This window comes from Crocuta crocuta, unplaced genomic scaffold (genome assembly GCF_008692635.1).
Source record: "Crocuta crocuta isolate KB4526 unplaced genomic scaffold, BGI_CrCroc_1.0 scaffold30, whole genome shotgun sequence".
In the NCBI taxonomy this organism is placed as follows: domain Eukaryota; kingdom Metazoa; phylum Chordata; class Mammalia; order Carnivora; family Hyaenidae; genus Crocuta; species Crocuta crocuta.
Window position 1 is genome coordinate 13,345,417 of NW_027528345.1, and position 16,301 is coordinate 13,361,717.

General features: G+C 54.8%; 3 protein-coding genes across 5 annotated transcripts in view; 1 reads left to right on the forward strand and 2 right to left on the reverse strand.

The window, feature by feature from the left end:
- MAP3K12 (mitogen-activated protein kinase kinase kinase 12) overlaps positions 1-181 on the reverse strand; it is a 17,298-nt gene extending 17,117 nt beyond the window's left edge. The window contains exon 1 of the mRNA XM_077753495.1: positions 87-181. The gene's annotated coding sequence lies outside the window, so the exon portion shown is untranslated. The remainder of the gene's footprint in view (positions 1-86) is intronic.
- A 1,566-nt stretch (positions 182-1,747) lies between these two features.
- On the forward strand, positions 1,748-6,855 carry TARBP2 (TARBP2 subunit of RISC loading complex). 2 transcript variants are annotated; one of them, XM_077753497.1, is made up of 9 exons: positions 1,748-2,020; positions 2,576-2,745; positions 3,557-3,659; positions 4,209-4,304; positions 4,879-4,951; positions 5,162-5,279; positions 5,585-5,712; positions 6,115-6,328; positions 6,428-6,855. In XM_077753497.1, exons 1-9 carry the CDS (start codon positions 1,968-1,970, stop codon positions 6,571-6,573), a joined length of 1,101 nt encoding a protein of 366 aa, XP_077609623.1. In that variant the 5' UTR covers positions 1,748-1,967; the 3' UTR covers positions 6,574-6,855. The 2 variants fall into 2 exon arrangements, with proteins under 2 accessions (XP_077609623.1, XP_077609622.1); XM_077753496.1 differs by lacking the exon at positions 1,748-2,020 and adding an exon at positions 2,154-2,269 and having other exon boundaries at positions 6,115-6,429.
- A 250-nt stretch (positions 6,856-7,105) lies between these two features.
- NPFF (neuropeptide FF-amide peptide precursor) lies at positions 7,106-15,116 on the reverse strand. 2 transcript variants are annotated; one of them, XM_077753501.1, is made up of 4 exons: positions 13,003-15,116; positions 7,768-10,704; positions 7,443-7,564; positions 7,106-7,328 (listed from the first exon to the last, which is right to left on the reverse strand). In XM_077753501.1, the coding sequence occupies exons 2-4, from the start codon at positions 7,873-7,875 to the stop codon at positions 7,211-7,213; spliced, it is 348 nt and encodes a 115-aa protein (XP_077609627.1). In that variant the 5' UTR covers positions 7,876-10,704; positions 13,003-15,116; the 3' UTR covers positions 7,106-7,210. The 2 variants fall into 2 exon arrangements, with proteins under 2 accessions (XP_077609627.1, XP_077609626.1); XM_077753500.1 differs by lacking the exon at positions 13,003-15,116 and having other exon boundaries at positions 7,768-11,690.
- Between the last annotated feature and the right edge of the window lie 1,185 nt (positions 15,117-16,301).

A 16,301-nucleotide genomic window follows, 5' to 3' on the forward strand; every position in this document is an offset into this window, starting at 1 on the left:
TGCACCCCGACCCTCCCTCCGCACCCGGATCCCAGGACCCGGACCCATCCCTGCCCTCTACCCCCCCAACTCGGCCAGGCTCTCACCTCGGGGGCTCCGCGGCCGCAGCACAAAAGGCGGCGCTGCTGCAGCTCGGCTCCGGATGCTGCTCCCGCCTCCTCCTCCTTCTCCTCCTCCTTCTCTCCTCCCCCCGCTGCCCTCGACCGGACCCGGGGCGCTGCCACAGGCGATGCNGGACACGCCCTGAGCGGGGGATGCTGCGCTGGAGCCGCCGGCCTCTTAAAGGAGCCTGCTGCTGCCATCCGGCGCACTCCAGGCTCGTCCCTGGCCCCTCTGGGCCCCTCACCTCCCTGCAGGCGGTGTCTGGTGGCAGTCGCACCTCGGACCTTACGCTGATTCCGTAGGAGGCCCCTATGACCAGCCTTATAAACTCCCTCCTATACCCTGAGACAGCAGCCCCTCAACATGGGATTCCCGCCCCCCCTCACCCGCTCAGAGCTCTAGCATCGCTCCCCTTGTCAACCGCTATTGCCAGCTTTCCTTCCCCTAATTGTCACCACTCCAGTTCTACCCAATTGGAATCCACTCAGCTCAGTGCCCCGTCCCCCTGCAGTGTGGCTCATTATCATTCCAAGATTCCTCGGGACCTCCACTACCTAACCCATTCTCAGAGCACTCATTAGATTCAGACATTTTCGTGATCTCTCTCCAAGGTCACAGGATTTTCCCTACATCCTTTGACCCAGTGGTCGTGAGACTTTGGGGAGGAGAGACTGGAGCTCTGGGACTCAAAAATACGTGTTCTGCTCTGCACCTACATTAGTGGATTAGTTTTAAGAGGCCAGAATCCTCTCTTGCTGTCTCCTCAGCCGAGAGACCCAAGACCCACAGCAGAACGAATGAGAGACCACGACGTGCTCCTCCTCCTAATCCTGTTGTCCTACCATAGCCTGATTCTCAGCACCCAGAAGGGGGGCGGGGGGTCTCCCGGCCAGCTACAAAAAGGTTCACTAGGGACACTCGAAACGGGCTTTAGAAAAGAACTGAAACCAGACAGGCTGCGGGCCAGAATTACGGGGAAGGGAGGAGAAGGATAACCTAGGAAAAGGAAGCAGATGCTGTGAGACGAAAGCTCGAGGGCCAGGCGCTTAGGCCGAGGACTGGGGGTCGGCCTGAGATGGACTTGACCTGCCCCACCGCTTAAGGGGCAAGGAACAGTCCCCTCCCCGCGTCCAGGTAAGACAGGCCCATCCTCAGAGCTTGCAAAAAGCTAGGATCCGACAGCCGCCTCGCCCCAGGACCAATCACAACCACTTTTCAGGAAAGAGGCGGGGCCAAAGGGGGAGGACTCTTTCCTTGTCCCCGCCCTCCTAGGAAACGTAACCAATCGCAATCTGCCTGGAGCCAGCCAGCGCAATCGGAAATAGCCAATTATACCGCGAAGCTTTCCGTGCACGCCTGACCCTGCCCCTCCAGCTGCGACAAAGATGGCGCGCGAGCTCCTGGGTTTTGTAGTTTCCTCGGGATTCAAAGGACCCCGTGCTAGAGTTAGCCCTCACCGCCCCGCCTCCGGCCGCTTCCACTCAACTAGTACGCATGCCCGCCCCGAGGAGGGGAGACGCGGAAAAAGGAGGCGGGACGCTATTAAAACACACACACACGCAAATATATATACACACACACACAACCACCCTCAGTTCGGGAAGCAGTAGTGGAGGGCTCCGCTCCTCCCAGAAGGCGGTGCTGTCTGGCAGGGCAAACCACGCCGAGAGTTGTGGGGCGGATAGCTCCCCTCCCGTTGGAGACTCATGGAGTCAGGTGGGCGGGGGACTCCATGTCCCAGCATGCCCCGCGGCGGGCCCGACCGGCCGCGACTCGGGGCTTGGCCCCGGCCCTAGCTCGTCGGCTGTGTATTGGGGCGCGTGGAGGCTGCAGTCACGGTGGCGCCCGCGGGGACGGAGGTGGGAATGAGTGAAGAGGAGCAGGGCTCCGGCACTACCACGGGCTGCGGGCTGCCCAGGTGAGCCGCCTCATCCCGATCCCTGCCGGGCGAAAAGCGTGGCGCGGTGCGGAGGAGTTAGCGGCGCGGCCCCAGCATGCACCTGGCCTGAGGGTTGTTCCCGGCAAGCACTGGGGTAGTGGGCCGTGGTTCCCGGCATGCATCCCGGCAGTGGCCACTGCCTCCTGCTCTAAATAGTTTGGGGTTGGCCGGGTTCCCAGACTGCACTTGGGGCACTGGGCTTTATGCCCCCGACCTTCAGTGCATTTGGTGGGTACCGGGTCCCTGGCCTGCACTGTGTCAGGGGACATGCACTTGCGACCTGCACTGGGGCACAGGATCCTCTTCCTTAATCGAGACAGGAACAGTGCATTCCCCTCTTGCTCTGGGGGCAGTGGACCCTGCTTTCCCAGCCTGCATCTCTACTCCACATTGAATCCAGCCAGTGTTTGCTGTATTGCCCGGGGTCCCCTGGACCCTATGTCCCCCATGGTGTGCCTGGGTTTGATAGTGTTTGGCCAGGTGGGTGCAGAGTTGGAGGTGTGAATGAGGGTCTGTGCCCCCCGCCTCCCTCAGTATAGAGCAAATGCTGGCAGCCAACCCGGGCAAGACCCCGATCAGCCTTCTGCAGGAGTATGGGACCAGAATAGGGAAGACGCCCGTGTACGACCTTCTCAAAGCCGAGGGCCAAGCCCACCAGCCTAATTTCACCTTCCGGGTCACCGTTGGCGACACCAGCTGCACTGGTGAGGAAGGCTTGGGCAGCCTGGCTGGGGTGTGCATTCACAGGGCCCTGTTGGCTTTGTTTCTTGGAGTCTCTTCCCAGTCGTCTTCTCTGAGGCCAGTGAGGGAAGGAGAGCTTTCAGGGGAGAAGCCACTGACTGGATTGGGGGAAACTGGTGTGTGAGGAGGTGGGCAGGACTTGGGAGAGTTAGAGGAGCGGGCGGGACTGCCACAGTGCTCTGGCAGATATGTCATCATCCTGGAGGAGAAAGGGGCGATAAACCCAAGGCTCAGTGAAGTATTTGGGGGAGTATGGGTCCGCTGCACTGGGCTCTGTTCCAGGTGCTCGACCAAATTCCTAGTTAATCTTAAACCACAGTCTAATCCAGGGCGGTAGATGGTAGTATCCTCACGTTGAATATGAGGAAAGTGAGACTTGGAGAGATTCAGCGACTCGTGCAAGGTCATGTGCCTAGTAAGTGGCAGAGCCAGGCCTTGACTCTAGAGCCTCCCCTCTTTACTTTTCCAGTCATCTGTCTCTATTGAGAGAAAAGGAAGTGCTTCCCAGAGGAGAGTAAAGCAGGGGAAGGCTCTGCACCCAGGGTGTATGAGCTCAGGAGCAGTTCCGCCTGGCCTGACTCCATCTGGGGAGCTCATGGGAAGATAAAAGCCCTCCCTTCCTGCAGTTAGTGTAGCGCTTCCAGTCTTGGGCAGGGACCGTTGGCGAGTGGGGCTTGGTTGACTCCCTGCAGCTGTGAGGAGAGAGGCCGTGGGATGCTGGTTTTTCTTCTGTCCTCCCAGTGACGTCCGGTATTGCCCACGCCCCTCTCCCAGGTCAGGGCCCCAGCAAGAAGGCCGCCAAGCACAAGGCAGCTGAGGTGGCCCTCAAACACCTCAAAGGGGGGAGCATGCTGGAGCCGGCCCTGGAGGACAGCAGGTGAGGGAGGAACAGCCAAGGCTTCCTAGAGGCCCTGCCAGGAACCCAGGCCCCTGTGCCACCTCCTCTGCCCAGGAGGGCTGGCCTGGTGACACGTAGCCGCCTTGACCTGGGCCTCTTCCTGAGGGTGGCCTCTGGACTGAGCAGGATGCTTCCGGGGCTCCTGCTGTTGTGAAGGACCCTTGGGCCGGGGGGGTTGTCAAGGGGCTGTGGTTTGGGCCCAGGCTAGGGAGGGGGCGGGGTGGAGGCCGAGGCTAGAGAGGCTGCTCCCCAGCACGCCTCCTCTGTTTAGCACGTTGTCCCTCCTTCTCCCACACTGGTCTTTGGAGTTTGTAGCCTCCGTGTTTCTTGAGTGGGAAGAGACCCTCCTTCCCCTTAGATCCAGTGTTTGGCAGCAAAGGTTTGCTGGTGGTTAAGCTTCCTTGAGTCTTTGGCTGAAGCGGGAAGGAGTTTTCTTAGGGGATGGGGAGGCCAGGAGGACCTGGGTCCCCCCTTCTACTCCCTCCCCCTACATGGGTGTGAATCAAAGGCCCCCTTCCCCTCGGGAAGTTCTTTTTCTCCCCTAGACTCTTCACTGCCTGAGGACATTCCAGTTTTTACTGCTGCAGCGGCTGCGACTCCTGTTCCATCTGCTGTTCCAACCAGGTATCTTGTGTTTCCTGCCTGCCTTGGTGGGGAGAGGGGAGGAAGGGGTCCTGGCACTTGGTCCCCCAGCCTTTGGACCCAGGCTGGTCAGGCAGGAGGAAGCCTGAGAGTAAACAGAGGCTGGAATAGTTGGGCCCCAGAATTTGAAGAATTCGTCCCAGCTGGTAAGCTCTTGGGACAGGAGGGAATTGATGATTTTTAAATGGCCATGTGGATGATGCTTGGCCACGTCTGAGGGTCTCGCGGGCCCCATTTCCTTCGGAGTTGGTCACATGATGGTCCGGTGTGCGTGTCCCATCAGGTGCTTCCAGGGACTGGATATGTAGCCCCTCTCCCATTCTCCTGGCTGGGCGATGATCCTTTGTTCCAGAAAGTCTAAATGGGTCTTGGCCTCACCCAAGACCTCACTTGGGTGGGAGGGGGAGGAAGCAGGCTGGACATTTGGATGGACAGCTGCCTGCCAGGCGGGGAGTAGGGAGATGGTCACGGGGACACCGGAGCAGGGCTTGGGACTCATGGACAGCTGCAAAAGGGACAGCCCCATCAGCGTTGGCCTGGACCCTTTTCCCTTCAGGAGCTCCCCCATGGAGGTGCAGCCCCCCGTCTCCCCTCAGCAGTCCGAGTGCAATCCTGTTGGCGCTCTGCAGGTGTGCCCCCATCCTCCTTTCCCGTGCATGCCTGTCTTCCCTCGAACCTGGGGCCATGAGGAACGCTCATGTGGGGCTCTTCCCTTGTTCTGAGGGCTTTTCCCACCCCCTTTATCCCTCTTCTAACCCGGGACCTGAGGCTCCCAGGGGAGGGGGGAGAGGACACGCGTTCTCGCTCAGCCCTGCGCACCCTTGTCTCTCCCTTCCAAGGAGCTGGTGGTGCAGAAAGGCTGGCGGTTGCCTGAGTACACGGTGACCCAGGAGTCTGGGCCGGCCCATCGCAAAGAGTTTACCATGACGTGCCGAGTGGAGCGTTTCGTTGAGATCGGTAACTGGGCGGAGGGGAGTTCTTGCTGCTACTCCAGCCCCGGCCACCGGCAGCTCCTAGCCTCTCTCTGCCAAAGCCCCACTGTCCTGGCTGAGCCCCCGGCTTGGCTCCTTCCTCCCGGCATCTCCCTTGCACGCTGTCTTTTGCCCCCTGCTGGTTGACCAGGTTCTCAGGCGCATGGCAGGTACCGAACTCCTCTTTCCAACTGACATCCCGTGAGGGGACCCTCACCCCGAGTTTGAGCTGGGTGGAAGGCACTGGGTCTGTTGGGAATCAGAATCCAGCAACCCTCTCCCCACACGCAGGCAGTGGCACTTCCAAAAAGCTGGCAAAGCGTAACGCGGCGGCCAAGATGCTGCTTCGAGTGCACACGGTGCCTCTGGATGCCCGGGACGGGAATGAGGCAGAGCCTGATGATGATCACTTCTCCATTGTGAGTGGTTCGTGTGGGCCAGGCACTGTGCTCCGTCCTCCGTGCCAGGCAGGGCCCCGGGGACATGAGCCTGTCACTCGGGAGTGAGCCCCTCCAGGTCCCAGGCCTGCTTCTCCCCATTTTCCTACCAGAGCCAGAGTTCCCTGGGCCCCCTCTCTGCCTCAGCCACAGGCCTGCCTGGCGAGTGCCAGGGGGAGCTGGCCCGGGGCAGGGGCCCTGCACACTGCTGCTACTGGATGACGAAGGCTGCCCGGACCCCTGGTCCAGAAAGGCCAACTCAGAGAAGGCACGCGGGACGAAGCACTCCTTCTGTGGGCTTTTCTCCCCTTGGCCTCGAAGGTCCGGTCAGCGCCTGGGTCTCAGCTCACGGCTGCATCTTTCTCCCTGTCCCCGTCTCGCCAGGGTGTGGGCTCCCGCCTAGATGGACTTCGGAACCGGGGCCCAGGCTGCACCTGGGATTCTCTGCGAAATTCAGTGGGAGAGAAGATCCTGTCCCTCCGTAGCTGCTCCTTGGGCGCCTTAGGTGCTCTGGGCTCTGCCTGCTGCAGCGTCCTCAGTGAGCTCTCTGAGGAGCAGGCCTTCCACGTCAGCTACCTGGATATCGGTACGGCTGGTCGGGAGGCCGGGGATGGTGGGGACTGAAGCAGAGCAAGTACACGTGGGTCTGCGGGGGCGGGCACGTGGTGATGTGGCTGTAGCCCTGCCGGCTCTGCCTTCCACCCAACCCTNCAGTGCCTGGTGGAGCTGTCCACACAGCCGGCTACCGTGTGTCATGGCTCTGCAGCGACCAGGGAGGCAGCCCGCGGCGAGGCTGCCCGCCGTGCCCTGCAGTACCTCAAGATCATGGCGGGCAGCAAATAAAGCCCCAGCTGGACTCACGGATGTGCACCCACGCTCCCTGCCCTTCTTGCCCCTGGCCCACGTGTCTGCTCAGCTCTGGTACCCCTGGAGGGGCCGTCTCTACCTCTGACACAGACTGCCTGTCTGCAGGCTCAGGAGGACACAGGGCCAGGAGCCAGGAACCACAGGGCCTTGGCTGGCCCAAGATCTGTCCTCCTGTCACTGGTGGTGACGAGTGAGAATGAAATCAGGGGGCTCTCCCCTAGAGCCCAGAATAAACGCGCTGCCTCTTGGATTCTTAAATCTGCTCTGTTTCTCTGACTGATACTGACGACGGAGGAGGTTAGCACCAGATTGCCTCCCCTGTTGTGCCTCCCCACCTTGTTCCCCACTCATCCCCACAGTCGCCTTTCTAGAGGCAGGAGGCTAGGTGCGGTGACCTCTGGGAACGCCACCACCTGGGTTCCTGCAGAGCTGGGTTTTGTGGGGCTGTGGTTCTTGTCCCGGGGCTCTCCCCCAGCCCTTTCACGTCTCATCCAGGCAGACACATGGGTTCAGAAGCCAGACAGCTTTATTTGGGGGTGGGGGTGGGTGGGAAAGGGAGACATGGCACTTTCAGTTGTGAGCCTTGCATGCAAATATTTCAAGGGATGACATGTCACTTCTTCCCAAAGCGTTGAGGGGCGGCCAGGCTCCAGAACGGGGAGCTGAGCCCCTCCCCAGCTCGGGGACCCAACTGTTCGCTGCTCCAGGAGCCCCGGGTGTTTCTGCCAAACCTTGGAAAAGATCCATCCTCAGCTGTAGGTCCTTACGGCCCCTCCCAAATCTCCCCCCACCCCCTTTCCTGTCCCTTTGGCCCCTGCCTTGCCCAGTGTCCCTCTTAAACTCACCTCTGGGGCTGAAACCGAAAGGCTGAGCTACGGCCGGGTCTCTGCATGGCCTGGAGCAGGGAGCGCAGGAATGACCCAGGGGTCTGGGCCTCCGGCAGCGGGCGGGGCCTGCTGTCTTCCTCCTGTGGTTGACAGGGCCAGCGGGGAAGGAAGGTGGGCAAAGGCCTTGGACATTTAGGTCACATGGCGAAGGGAAGCTGAGGAGCTATCTCCTCAGATACGAGGACCCAGTGAAGACCCCGGCAGCCCAAGTACCTGAACTTGGGAACACAAGCTTCAAGCTGAGAGAGAAGAATGGCAACACGGGAATGGGGTGGTCACTTACCACAAAGATTTGGTGTCCTTCGTCTTGGCCACCTGGTCCTTGGGCACAGCCCCAGTCTGGCAGTAGCAGCAGCAGCAGCAGCAGCACTGCTGCCCGCCTGGAATCCATCCTGCCGTGTGCCTTCCTGCGGCTATACCCGCCTCTTATACCCGCTGTGTCCCGGCCCCCTCCCCTCAGCAGCCCGAGGGGCTCTAGAACAGGCAATGCAAACACATGGCTCCATTAGGAGCCGCCTGGGACCCCCTCCCATGGCACCCCCGGGACTTCCTGCTCCCAGCCTCCGGCCCCCAGCCCCAAGGCCTGGAGTTAGAGACTTTATTAGATCCATAAATCCTGTCTCCAGAGTTCAAGAAGCATCATTAATTGCAGATGCTTTGTCAGAGGCAGGCCCTGAGGGGCCTTCACGAACCCCTAATTTCTCAACAGGTTGGAGAGCTCCAACTGATCACCTCCTCTCGTTCCTAACTTAGAGAATAAAAGCATAGAGGAAGTCTTCTCAAGAAGGGCTAGGCATTATGTCCTGGGACAGAGGTAGGGGCTAAGAGCCAGGGTGAGAATTCGCCAGAATGACCAAGCCGGGTCCCTCCAGAGACTGGCTGCAGCCGGGGTCATCCAGCCTATTCACAGCCTTGCGCCTCCATGCCTCTTCGAGGGTTAAAAGTGAAATCACTATGCTGAGATTTGCCTGGGGATGGAAAAGTGGGATACAGGGGGCTAAAAGGTTTCAGAGTCCACACAGTGGGTGACTGCTTCAAATCTTTGTAGACTGACCCCGTCTTCACTCGAGAGCCCTGCTTAGGACCTGCCTCACCTGGGCTGCTGGAGCCCTCCTCTGCAGTGAGGCACTGCTGCCACCCTGTGGCCACAGCTCTGCACTGTCAGGTCCGGCCATTTCCTTTTTCTGCTCTTTGAAGGGTGGGGGAAGACGGAGGTTCCTAAGGCTGACTCTAAGGAGCCACAGAAGGCAGGGGCAGGACACTGGGGTTGGAATATGGTTCTGTCTACCTTCTCCTAGTTACCCCAGCCTCTGACCTGTTGGAACAGGTGAAAGGAATTCTGCCTTAGGAAAAAAAATCAGTCACTCTCAGGAAGGGGTCCTTCAAAGTCATCTGGTACAGTTTCCCTTCTGATCCTAAAATTCCTTCCTCAGCTTCCCCCGTCCTCTCCTCCCCTCCCCACCGCCGTGTGATTCTCCAGCCTGTGTTGGAGAGGGGCCATGACATAAAGGGCCTGCGGATCAGTCTTGGGCAAGTGCATCTCAATGAACTGCAGTCTCCTCACCTAAAACATGGCAACATTAAAAGGAACTACTGTCAGGGAGCCTGGGTGGCTGAGTTGGCCAAGGGTCTGACTTTGGCTCAGGTTATGACCTTGAGGTCCATGAGTTCAAGCCCCACGTCAGGCTCTGTGTTGACAGCTTGGAGCCTGGAGCCTGCTTTGGATTCTATGTCTCCCTCCCTCTCTCTTTCAAAAATAAACATTAAAAAAAAAAAAAATGGGGTGGGGTGCCTGGGTGGCTCAGTCGGTTGGGCCTCCGACTTTGGCTCAGGTCATGATCTCACGGATTGTGGGTTCGAGCCCCGCGTCGGGCTCTGTGCTGACAGTTCAGAGCCTGGAGCCTGCTTCGGATTCTGTTTCCCTCTCTCTCGGACCCTCCCCTGCCCCCGCTGTCTGTCTCTCTCTCTCTCAGAAATAAAGAAACCATTTAAAAACAAAATGAGGCAACTGGGTAGGTAGCTCAGTCAGTTGAGCGTCTGACTTCGGCTCAGGTCGTGATCTCAGTTCGTGAGTTTGAGCCCTGCATTAGGCTCTGTACTGACAGCTCAGAACCTGGAGCCTGTTTGGATTCTGTGTCTTCCTCTCTCTGCCCCTCCCCATCTCATGCTTTCTCTCTCTCTCAAAATAAATAAACATTAAAAAAAAATTTTTTTTTAAAAAGGAATTACTTTCTAGGGTGAGCATTATTTGAGATACTTTTTGTAATCCATTCGGCACCGGATCTGGCACAGAGCAAGTGTCCTCAAAACGTTAGCAGTGGTGATCCGTTCACACATGAGTCCCAGTGAACTTTCCATCTCCTCAGACAGTGGTTGGGCAGATGTATCTGTATGCCATGCTGGCTTCTGTCTCCTGTGGCCTCCACCAGGGGTCCTAGTGTGCTTCACTAGGACTGTTGCACATTTGTGTGCAAGCCTTTCATGTCTTTGAAGACAGACTCCCTTCTTCCACTCTTTTTTGTTAAGGGGACCTCCCTCTTTTAAGCAAGGCATCTAGAAACCGATTTATAACTCCGGAGAGGTAGAATAAAGCCGGTTTTGATCTGGATGTTCTACTAGGTTTCTATTGATGCGGCCTAAGGTAGGGGGACCCCTTTGGAAGCTTGGGCTCACAGCTGGTCCCAGGCACGGAACCTGACACTCATCATCATATCGTGGAGTGTCACCGCTTCTTAGAAGGGAGTATCCAGGTCACGAGCAGACGGGATTTTCTGTGGGAAATGGATCCTATGCCACATCACGGCCTCTGTCTGTTCTTACCTGACAGAAGTCCAGAGGGGCAGGGTTGTGAGCCACTGCAGAGTGGCGCCGGGGTGTTTTAATGCCAGCACGTGCACTTCACCATGTGCCTTGGGCAAATGTCTTAACCTAAGCCTCAGTTCATCTTAAATGAGGCATTACCAAGAGGCTGTTGTAAACATGAAAATGACTTGATGAATGCAAAGCATCTAGTGTTCCATCCAGCACAGAGCAGCCAATAAGTGTCTGCCACTCTGATTCTCCTAGTATCTGTGCTCATCAATTACAAGTGGACCTGAGCTGAGGTTCAATTCAGTAAAGGTCTGGCCTAGCTAACTTCCTATGCCCAGGATGGAGACGGCTACCTCCTTTGGTAGGCACAGGCATATCTTGGAGACATTGCTGGTTCAGTTCCAGACCACTGCAATAAAATATCACAAGAAGGCAAATCAAATGAATTTTTGTTTCCCAGCACACATAAAAGTTATGTTTACTCTATGCTGTCGTCTATTAAGTGTGCAAATGTCTTAAAAAGTCAATCATGTCCATACCTTAAATTTAAAAGACTGCTGGGGCACCGGGGTGGCTCAGTTGGTCAAGCATCTGCCTCTTGATTTTGGCTCAGGTCATGATCTCAGGGTTCATGAGATCTAGCTCCATGTCCGGCTCTGTGCTGACAGCGTGGAGCCTACTTGAGATTCTCTTTCAAAATAAATAAAACTTAAAACAAAGTTAAGATATTGCTAAAAAATGCTAACAATCATCTGAGAGTTTTAGCGAGTTGTAATTTTTTTTTTTTTAAGTAAGCTCTACATTCAATGTTGGGCTTGAACTCAGGACCCTGAGATCAAGTCAATGCTCTACCTACTGAGCCAGCCAGGCCCCTGCAAGTTGTAATCTCTTTGCTGGTGGAGGACCTATCCTTGATGTTGGGCACTGCTGACTGATCAGGTTGGTGACTGCTAAAGGGGTGGGGTAGCTATGGCATGGCGATTTCTTAAAACAAGATAATGAAATTCTGCTTCATCGATTGGCTCCTCCTTTCATGAATGACTTCTCAGTAGTGTGTGATGCTGTTTGATAGCATTTTACCCACAGAATTTTAAAAATTGGAGTCAAACCTCTCAAACCCAACCACTGCTTTATCAACTACGTTTCTGTTATTATATTCTGTTATTATATTCTAATAATCTTTTTTTCAGATTTTAAGTAATCTTCCCACCTAACATGGGACTTACATCTCGAACTTACAATTCTGAGATCAAGAGTCCCGTTCTCCACCGACTGAATGTGGCTCCAGCCAGGCACCCCTGTAATATTCTACCACAGATATTATATTCCCGGGGAGGCTCCAACCATCAACCTTTCGGTTAACAGAGACCCCGCCCTGTAATATTCTAAATCCTCTGTCATTTCTTTTTTTTTTAAAATTTTTTAAATGTTATTTTAAATTTATTTCTAGGAGAGAGAGAGAGAGAGACAGCGTGAGCAGGGGAGGGTCAGAGAGAGAGGGAGTCACAGACTGAAACAGGCTCCAGGCTCCGAGCTGGCAGTCAGCACAGAGCCCGACGCGGGGCTCGGACCCACGAACCGCGAGATCATGACCCAAGCTAAAGTCAGACGCTTAACCGACTAAGCCACCCAGGTGCCCCAATCCTCTGTCATTTCTACAGTCTTGACAGCATCTTCACCGGAAGGAGAATGTGTCTCAAGAAAGCACTTTCTGTGCTCTTCCGTCAGCAGCAGCTCCTCTGTTCAGGTTGGATCATGGGGTTACACCAATGCAGTCCCATCTTCAGGCTCCACTTCTAAATCTAGTTCTCTGCTGTTATTTGCCCACATCTGCGTTACTTCCTGCACTGGAATCTTGTACCTTCAATTTATAACAAAACAAAACCCCCCCACCTATGCGAAGCACAACAGAACAAGATACGCCTGCATCTGGAATGGCTTAATTCTCCCACCCTGAGAAAGTGCCCTCCCTTCAGTCTCAACGCTTCCAAAACCTCACAATCTTGGTGGCTTTGGTCTTTGGCTTTCAGCAACTTATTTTCTCACCCTTCTCTGGGAACCTGTGTGCTCCTGAGCACAACACGGCGAAGACCACCCTGCCTTTCCCACTCTCCTGTAGAGACTCCAGCTTCCTGCTTGTGTCACTTATACCAAATACCAGCCACAAACAGCTTCTAAATTGCTTCTCTTCTACTGGGAAACCCTCAGAGGCACCTGTTATCTGCTGGTCAAGTTCTGCAGCCTGGCTCTCTCTTCCTCACTTGTGCTAATTATCTAAGGGTGCACAGACACGAGCTATTAGTAGGGACTCCCCTGCCCCTCGCCACAGTTCCTGGCCATTACATGTTTTTCTGGCGAACTCTTACCTGCTTTTAAACAAGCTCCACCCCTCACTTCCAGATCGCCCTCTTCCCCACATCTTCACTTCCTGTGTGTATGTGTGCACTTCCCTAGTCATGCTGCCAAGTTACTGAGAGTAGGGCTTGCTTTTGGTTTTTATTGTTGGGAGGAAGGTGGGGACAAAACAGAGATAAGAGGCCGCCTGTCTTCGGACACCCGACCATTCCCCATTCACATAACGCACCCACATTCTATAGTGAAGGCTCCCATGATGATGTGGGGGCCCTTGTCCCCAGGGCAGTGCACAGATCTGAACCCTGGTCTCTATGCCTTCTTTTGTGTTATGTAATTTATATAAACCACATACCTTCTCTAGGCTGTGTCTTCCCTGCATCAAAAGGAGGGATAAGAATCCCTGCTCCTTCTGTCCTAAAAAATGGGAGAGTGAGGAAAAGCACAGACGTGAAAGCCCAAGGAGTTCCCAGAGAGGGTGGCCAATGAGACTTGTAGATCAGAGTACCGAAGCATTAGACATAACAGTGGTTCTCTTTGATAGTTTAATGTTATATTTGCAGCATAAATAAGGCACAATATATGTCAGGGCAAGGGGGAGCAGGAGAAGGCATGGCCAGGGGCAGAACTGCTGGGTGGTAAGGGGGGGATGGAAGAAGGCACGGTTAGGGAGAACAGAGCGAAGCCTCTGTCTCAGCCCCGTCCTGGGAGATCGTGAGAGCCTGCTCACAGGGATCATGCCAAGTGGGTGGCAGGGAAAGGGAGGAGACGGTTTTGTAACAGAACAGCCCGTAGCACTGCATCCTCTCACCTGTCAAAGCGCATCGCTGGGGACTGGAGAGACCCAGACCCAGAGTATAGCTCCTTGACGGGATGGAGAGGTGCTGCTACACGTCAAAGATATACAGATGAACAGAGATATAGCCATAGATACACACTGCTTTCTTTCAACAGATACCATGTCAGGAGGCTGCAGCCTCCACGGTTGGGGCTGGAGGCTCCTCTCCCTGCCGGAAAGGTGTGTGTGTGTGTGTGTGTGTGTGTGTGTGTGTGTGCGCGCGCGCGTGCGTGTGTGTGTGTGTGTGTGTGTACAGGACAGCTCGAGCTCCAGCCCATCCTTCCTGTAACAAAGAACGTGGAGTGACCAGTCTGCAAGGGAATATGGGACAATTCCTGTCAGGACCAAGTCAGAACAGGTTTTAGGAAGAAGTAGAAGGAACTCAAGCCTAGATTCTGAGATGAACGACGCGGTTGTTGTTTTAATGGGGGTGGAGGGAGGGACTGGAGGAAGTGGGAAAATGTGTTAGTGCTAAGGCAGAGGATGGTACTTAAAGTATCCCTGGCACCCTACAGGATTTCCCAGCTTGCCCCTAAGGCAATGGTTCTCACACTTTAGTGTGTGTCAGAATCACGTGGAGTGCTTGTTAGAGCCCAGCCTGATTCAGTTTCCGATTCAAGAGGTCTGTGGTGGGGCCCAAATGTGTATTTCTACCAAGCTCCCAGATACTGGTGCTGCTGCTGCTACTGGGCCTGGACCACATCCTGAGAACCACCGCCCTAAGGGAAGGTCAGTGAAACTAGTGCTCATAGCCATTTCTTACAGCTAAAACATCACTCACCGGTAGCGAATGCTGATGGGAGCTCTGTGCTACCAGCACCCCACCCCATTACAAAAATAAGATAAACCCTAGCAGCTACAATACAAACCTGCGTCTACAAAGGACACAGCTGTCTTAACCTGCCTTACTCTCCCCAGCCTTTTCTCATTCTGGGGGTAGGACTTTACCCCAAAGAGAGATGCATGAACTGGTAACAGGGTGGGAACAGTGGCCAGTAGCCACCTACGCTTATTCCTGCTCACTCTGGGGTGAGTGGGTGGGGATTTATGTCTGTGTGTACATGCATGTATGCAAACACAGAGGGAAATCAGTTTTATACTGTGAGGGGGATGACTAGGGTTGTGGGGGTCTGAAGTAGGATGGGGGATCCTCTAATCTGCCTTGGGGTCCTGTCCCATTCCCCCCTCCACCCCTGTCAAACAAAAGTCTAAAGAAAGCAGAAAGAGCATATCAACAAAGGCATAGGTGATATAACTAGGAAGACTGGATTCTAATCGGACTGGTTATGGAATAAAAAAAAAAGAATACATTTCCTTCCTGTGTATACAATGTACAATATTCATGAAAAATAATGATTGGGGGATGGCAAGGAAGTCATGAAAGAAAGGGGGGTGACTCGCAGGGGAAGGGGGCTGTCTCGGGGCTAGCACCTTTAAAGGAGCCTCTCAGTGTGGAGCAGGGGAGCCTTAGAAACCAGAGGAGTTTTTTGGTGTCTGCTTGGCGGTTCAGGCTGTAGACAGGGCATGGTTATGGTTAAGTACCCTGTTAACCAGGATGGGTAGTGCTGGAGGGCAGCAAATTAGGAAAGGAGCTAAGAATGGCAGAACAGGCATGGAGGGGGGCGGGGGCGGGCGGCCANAGTGCTTAGGGTCACGGAGAGGAGTGGAGGATGAAGAAAGCCAGATTTGGGGTGTACAACCAATAGGGAAAGAGCAAGTAAAGGAGAGCCTACGTTTCCCCTCTCTAGCAGTGAGGGAAGTTTCCTCTGACTTTTCAACTCTGAGCAAGCTTTCTTTTAAAGGAACAGGGCAAAAGTCTGCAGACCAGAACCCCTGGTATGGCACCTTTCTCTTTGGCCTTGGTTATCTATCATCTGTGTCTCTGCAGTGAGGTGGGAGCGTCCCAAGGCATCCACACTCCCAGCTCCTTTCACAGAGTATCTTCCCCTGGGCCCCTAGAAAGACCATGATCATTAAGAAGGGAGAAGCGACGCCCTCCACGATGCTTGGTTCTGGTCCAGATAAGTCTGGAAAGCAAAGGGCAAGGGAGAGTGGCCACACGGATGGCAGCAATAACAAATAAGTATAAGTAACATCCCCCTTAACTATGAGACAGTCTTAGGATAACCAACTGCCCTGCTTTCTCAGTGAGGCCAAGGACCAGCTAAAGAGCTATCTGGGAGGTTATGTCCTGTTCCTTCCTACTGCTTCACTAGTAAGCTTCTGGCAATCTTCTCAGTTAGGCCCCAGTAATAACTTCCCACCGATGACAATGAGGTAAGAGCTCGAGAGGGGGGAGACACGGGGACTGAGAAACTACATGAAACCCTCTAAATAAATGAGTTGTCCTACACGGGCAGAGATGGGTACGACTTGAACTTCCTCCAAGGCCAAGCAGTGAGGCAAGGCACGTGTGCAGTGACAAACGGATTCTTAACTTGAAAAACACTAGAATAAAGGGGAAGAAAAACAGTCCAGGGTCTTATGAAGGCTCCTTAGGAGCCATAAACTCAGTCAAGCTTTAGGGCAAGGCTGCTGGTGGGAAATCAAGATGATAAAAAATGAGACACAACTAAAGTGGAAGAAAGTCCCAGGGAGCAGCCGTCAAAAGGAAAAGTCCTGAGTACAAGTTACGGCTGTGAACTGTTAAAGGCAAGTGCGGTCCCTGGAGGTGGGGACTTGCATCCCGACCATCTGCTGGGCCATTTGCTAGTCTGAGTCACCTCAGGGGCTGTTCCTATTCGGTCTCAGGTGGCAGAGGATGAGAAAACCATGTTTTCTCTCCATTCTCTTAACCAGGTGTGTCTTGTTCAGCA

Coding starts and splice junctions, on each gene's coding strand:
- NPFF (XM_077753501.1), bottom strand. CDS start 7,875: ATGGATTCCAGGCGGGCAGCAGTGCTGCTGCTGCTGCTGCTGCTACTG. Junction 7,565..7,767: donor AAGGACACCAAATCTTTGTG/GTAAGTGACCAC, acceptor TGTCAACCACAG/GAGGAAGACAGCAGGCCCCG. Junction 7,329..7,442: donor TTTCGGTTTCAGCCCCAGAG/GTGAGTTTAAGA, acceptor ATCTTTTCCAAG/GTTTGGCAGAAACACCCGGG.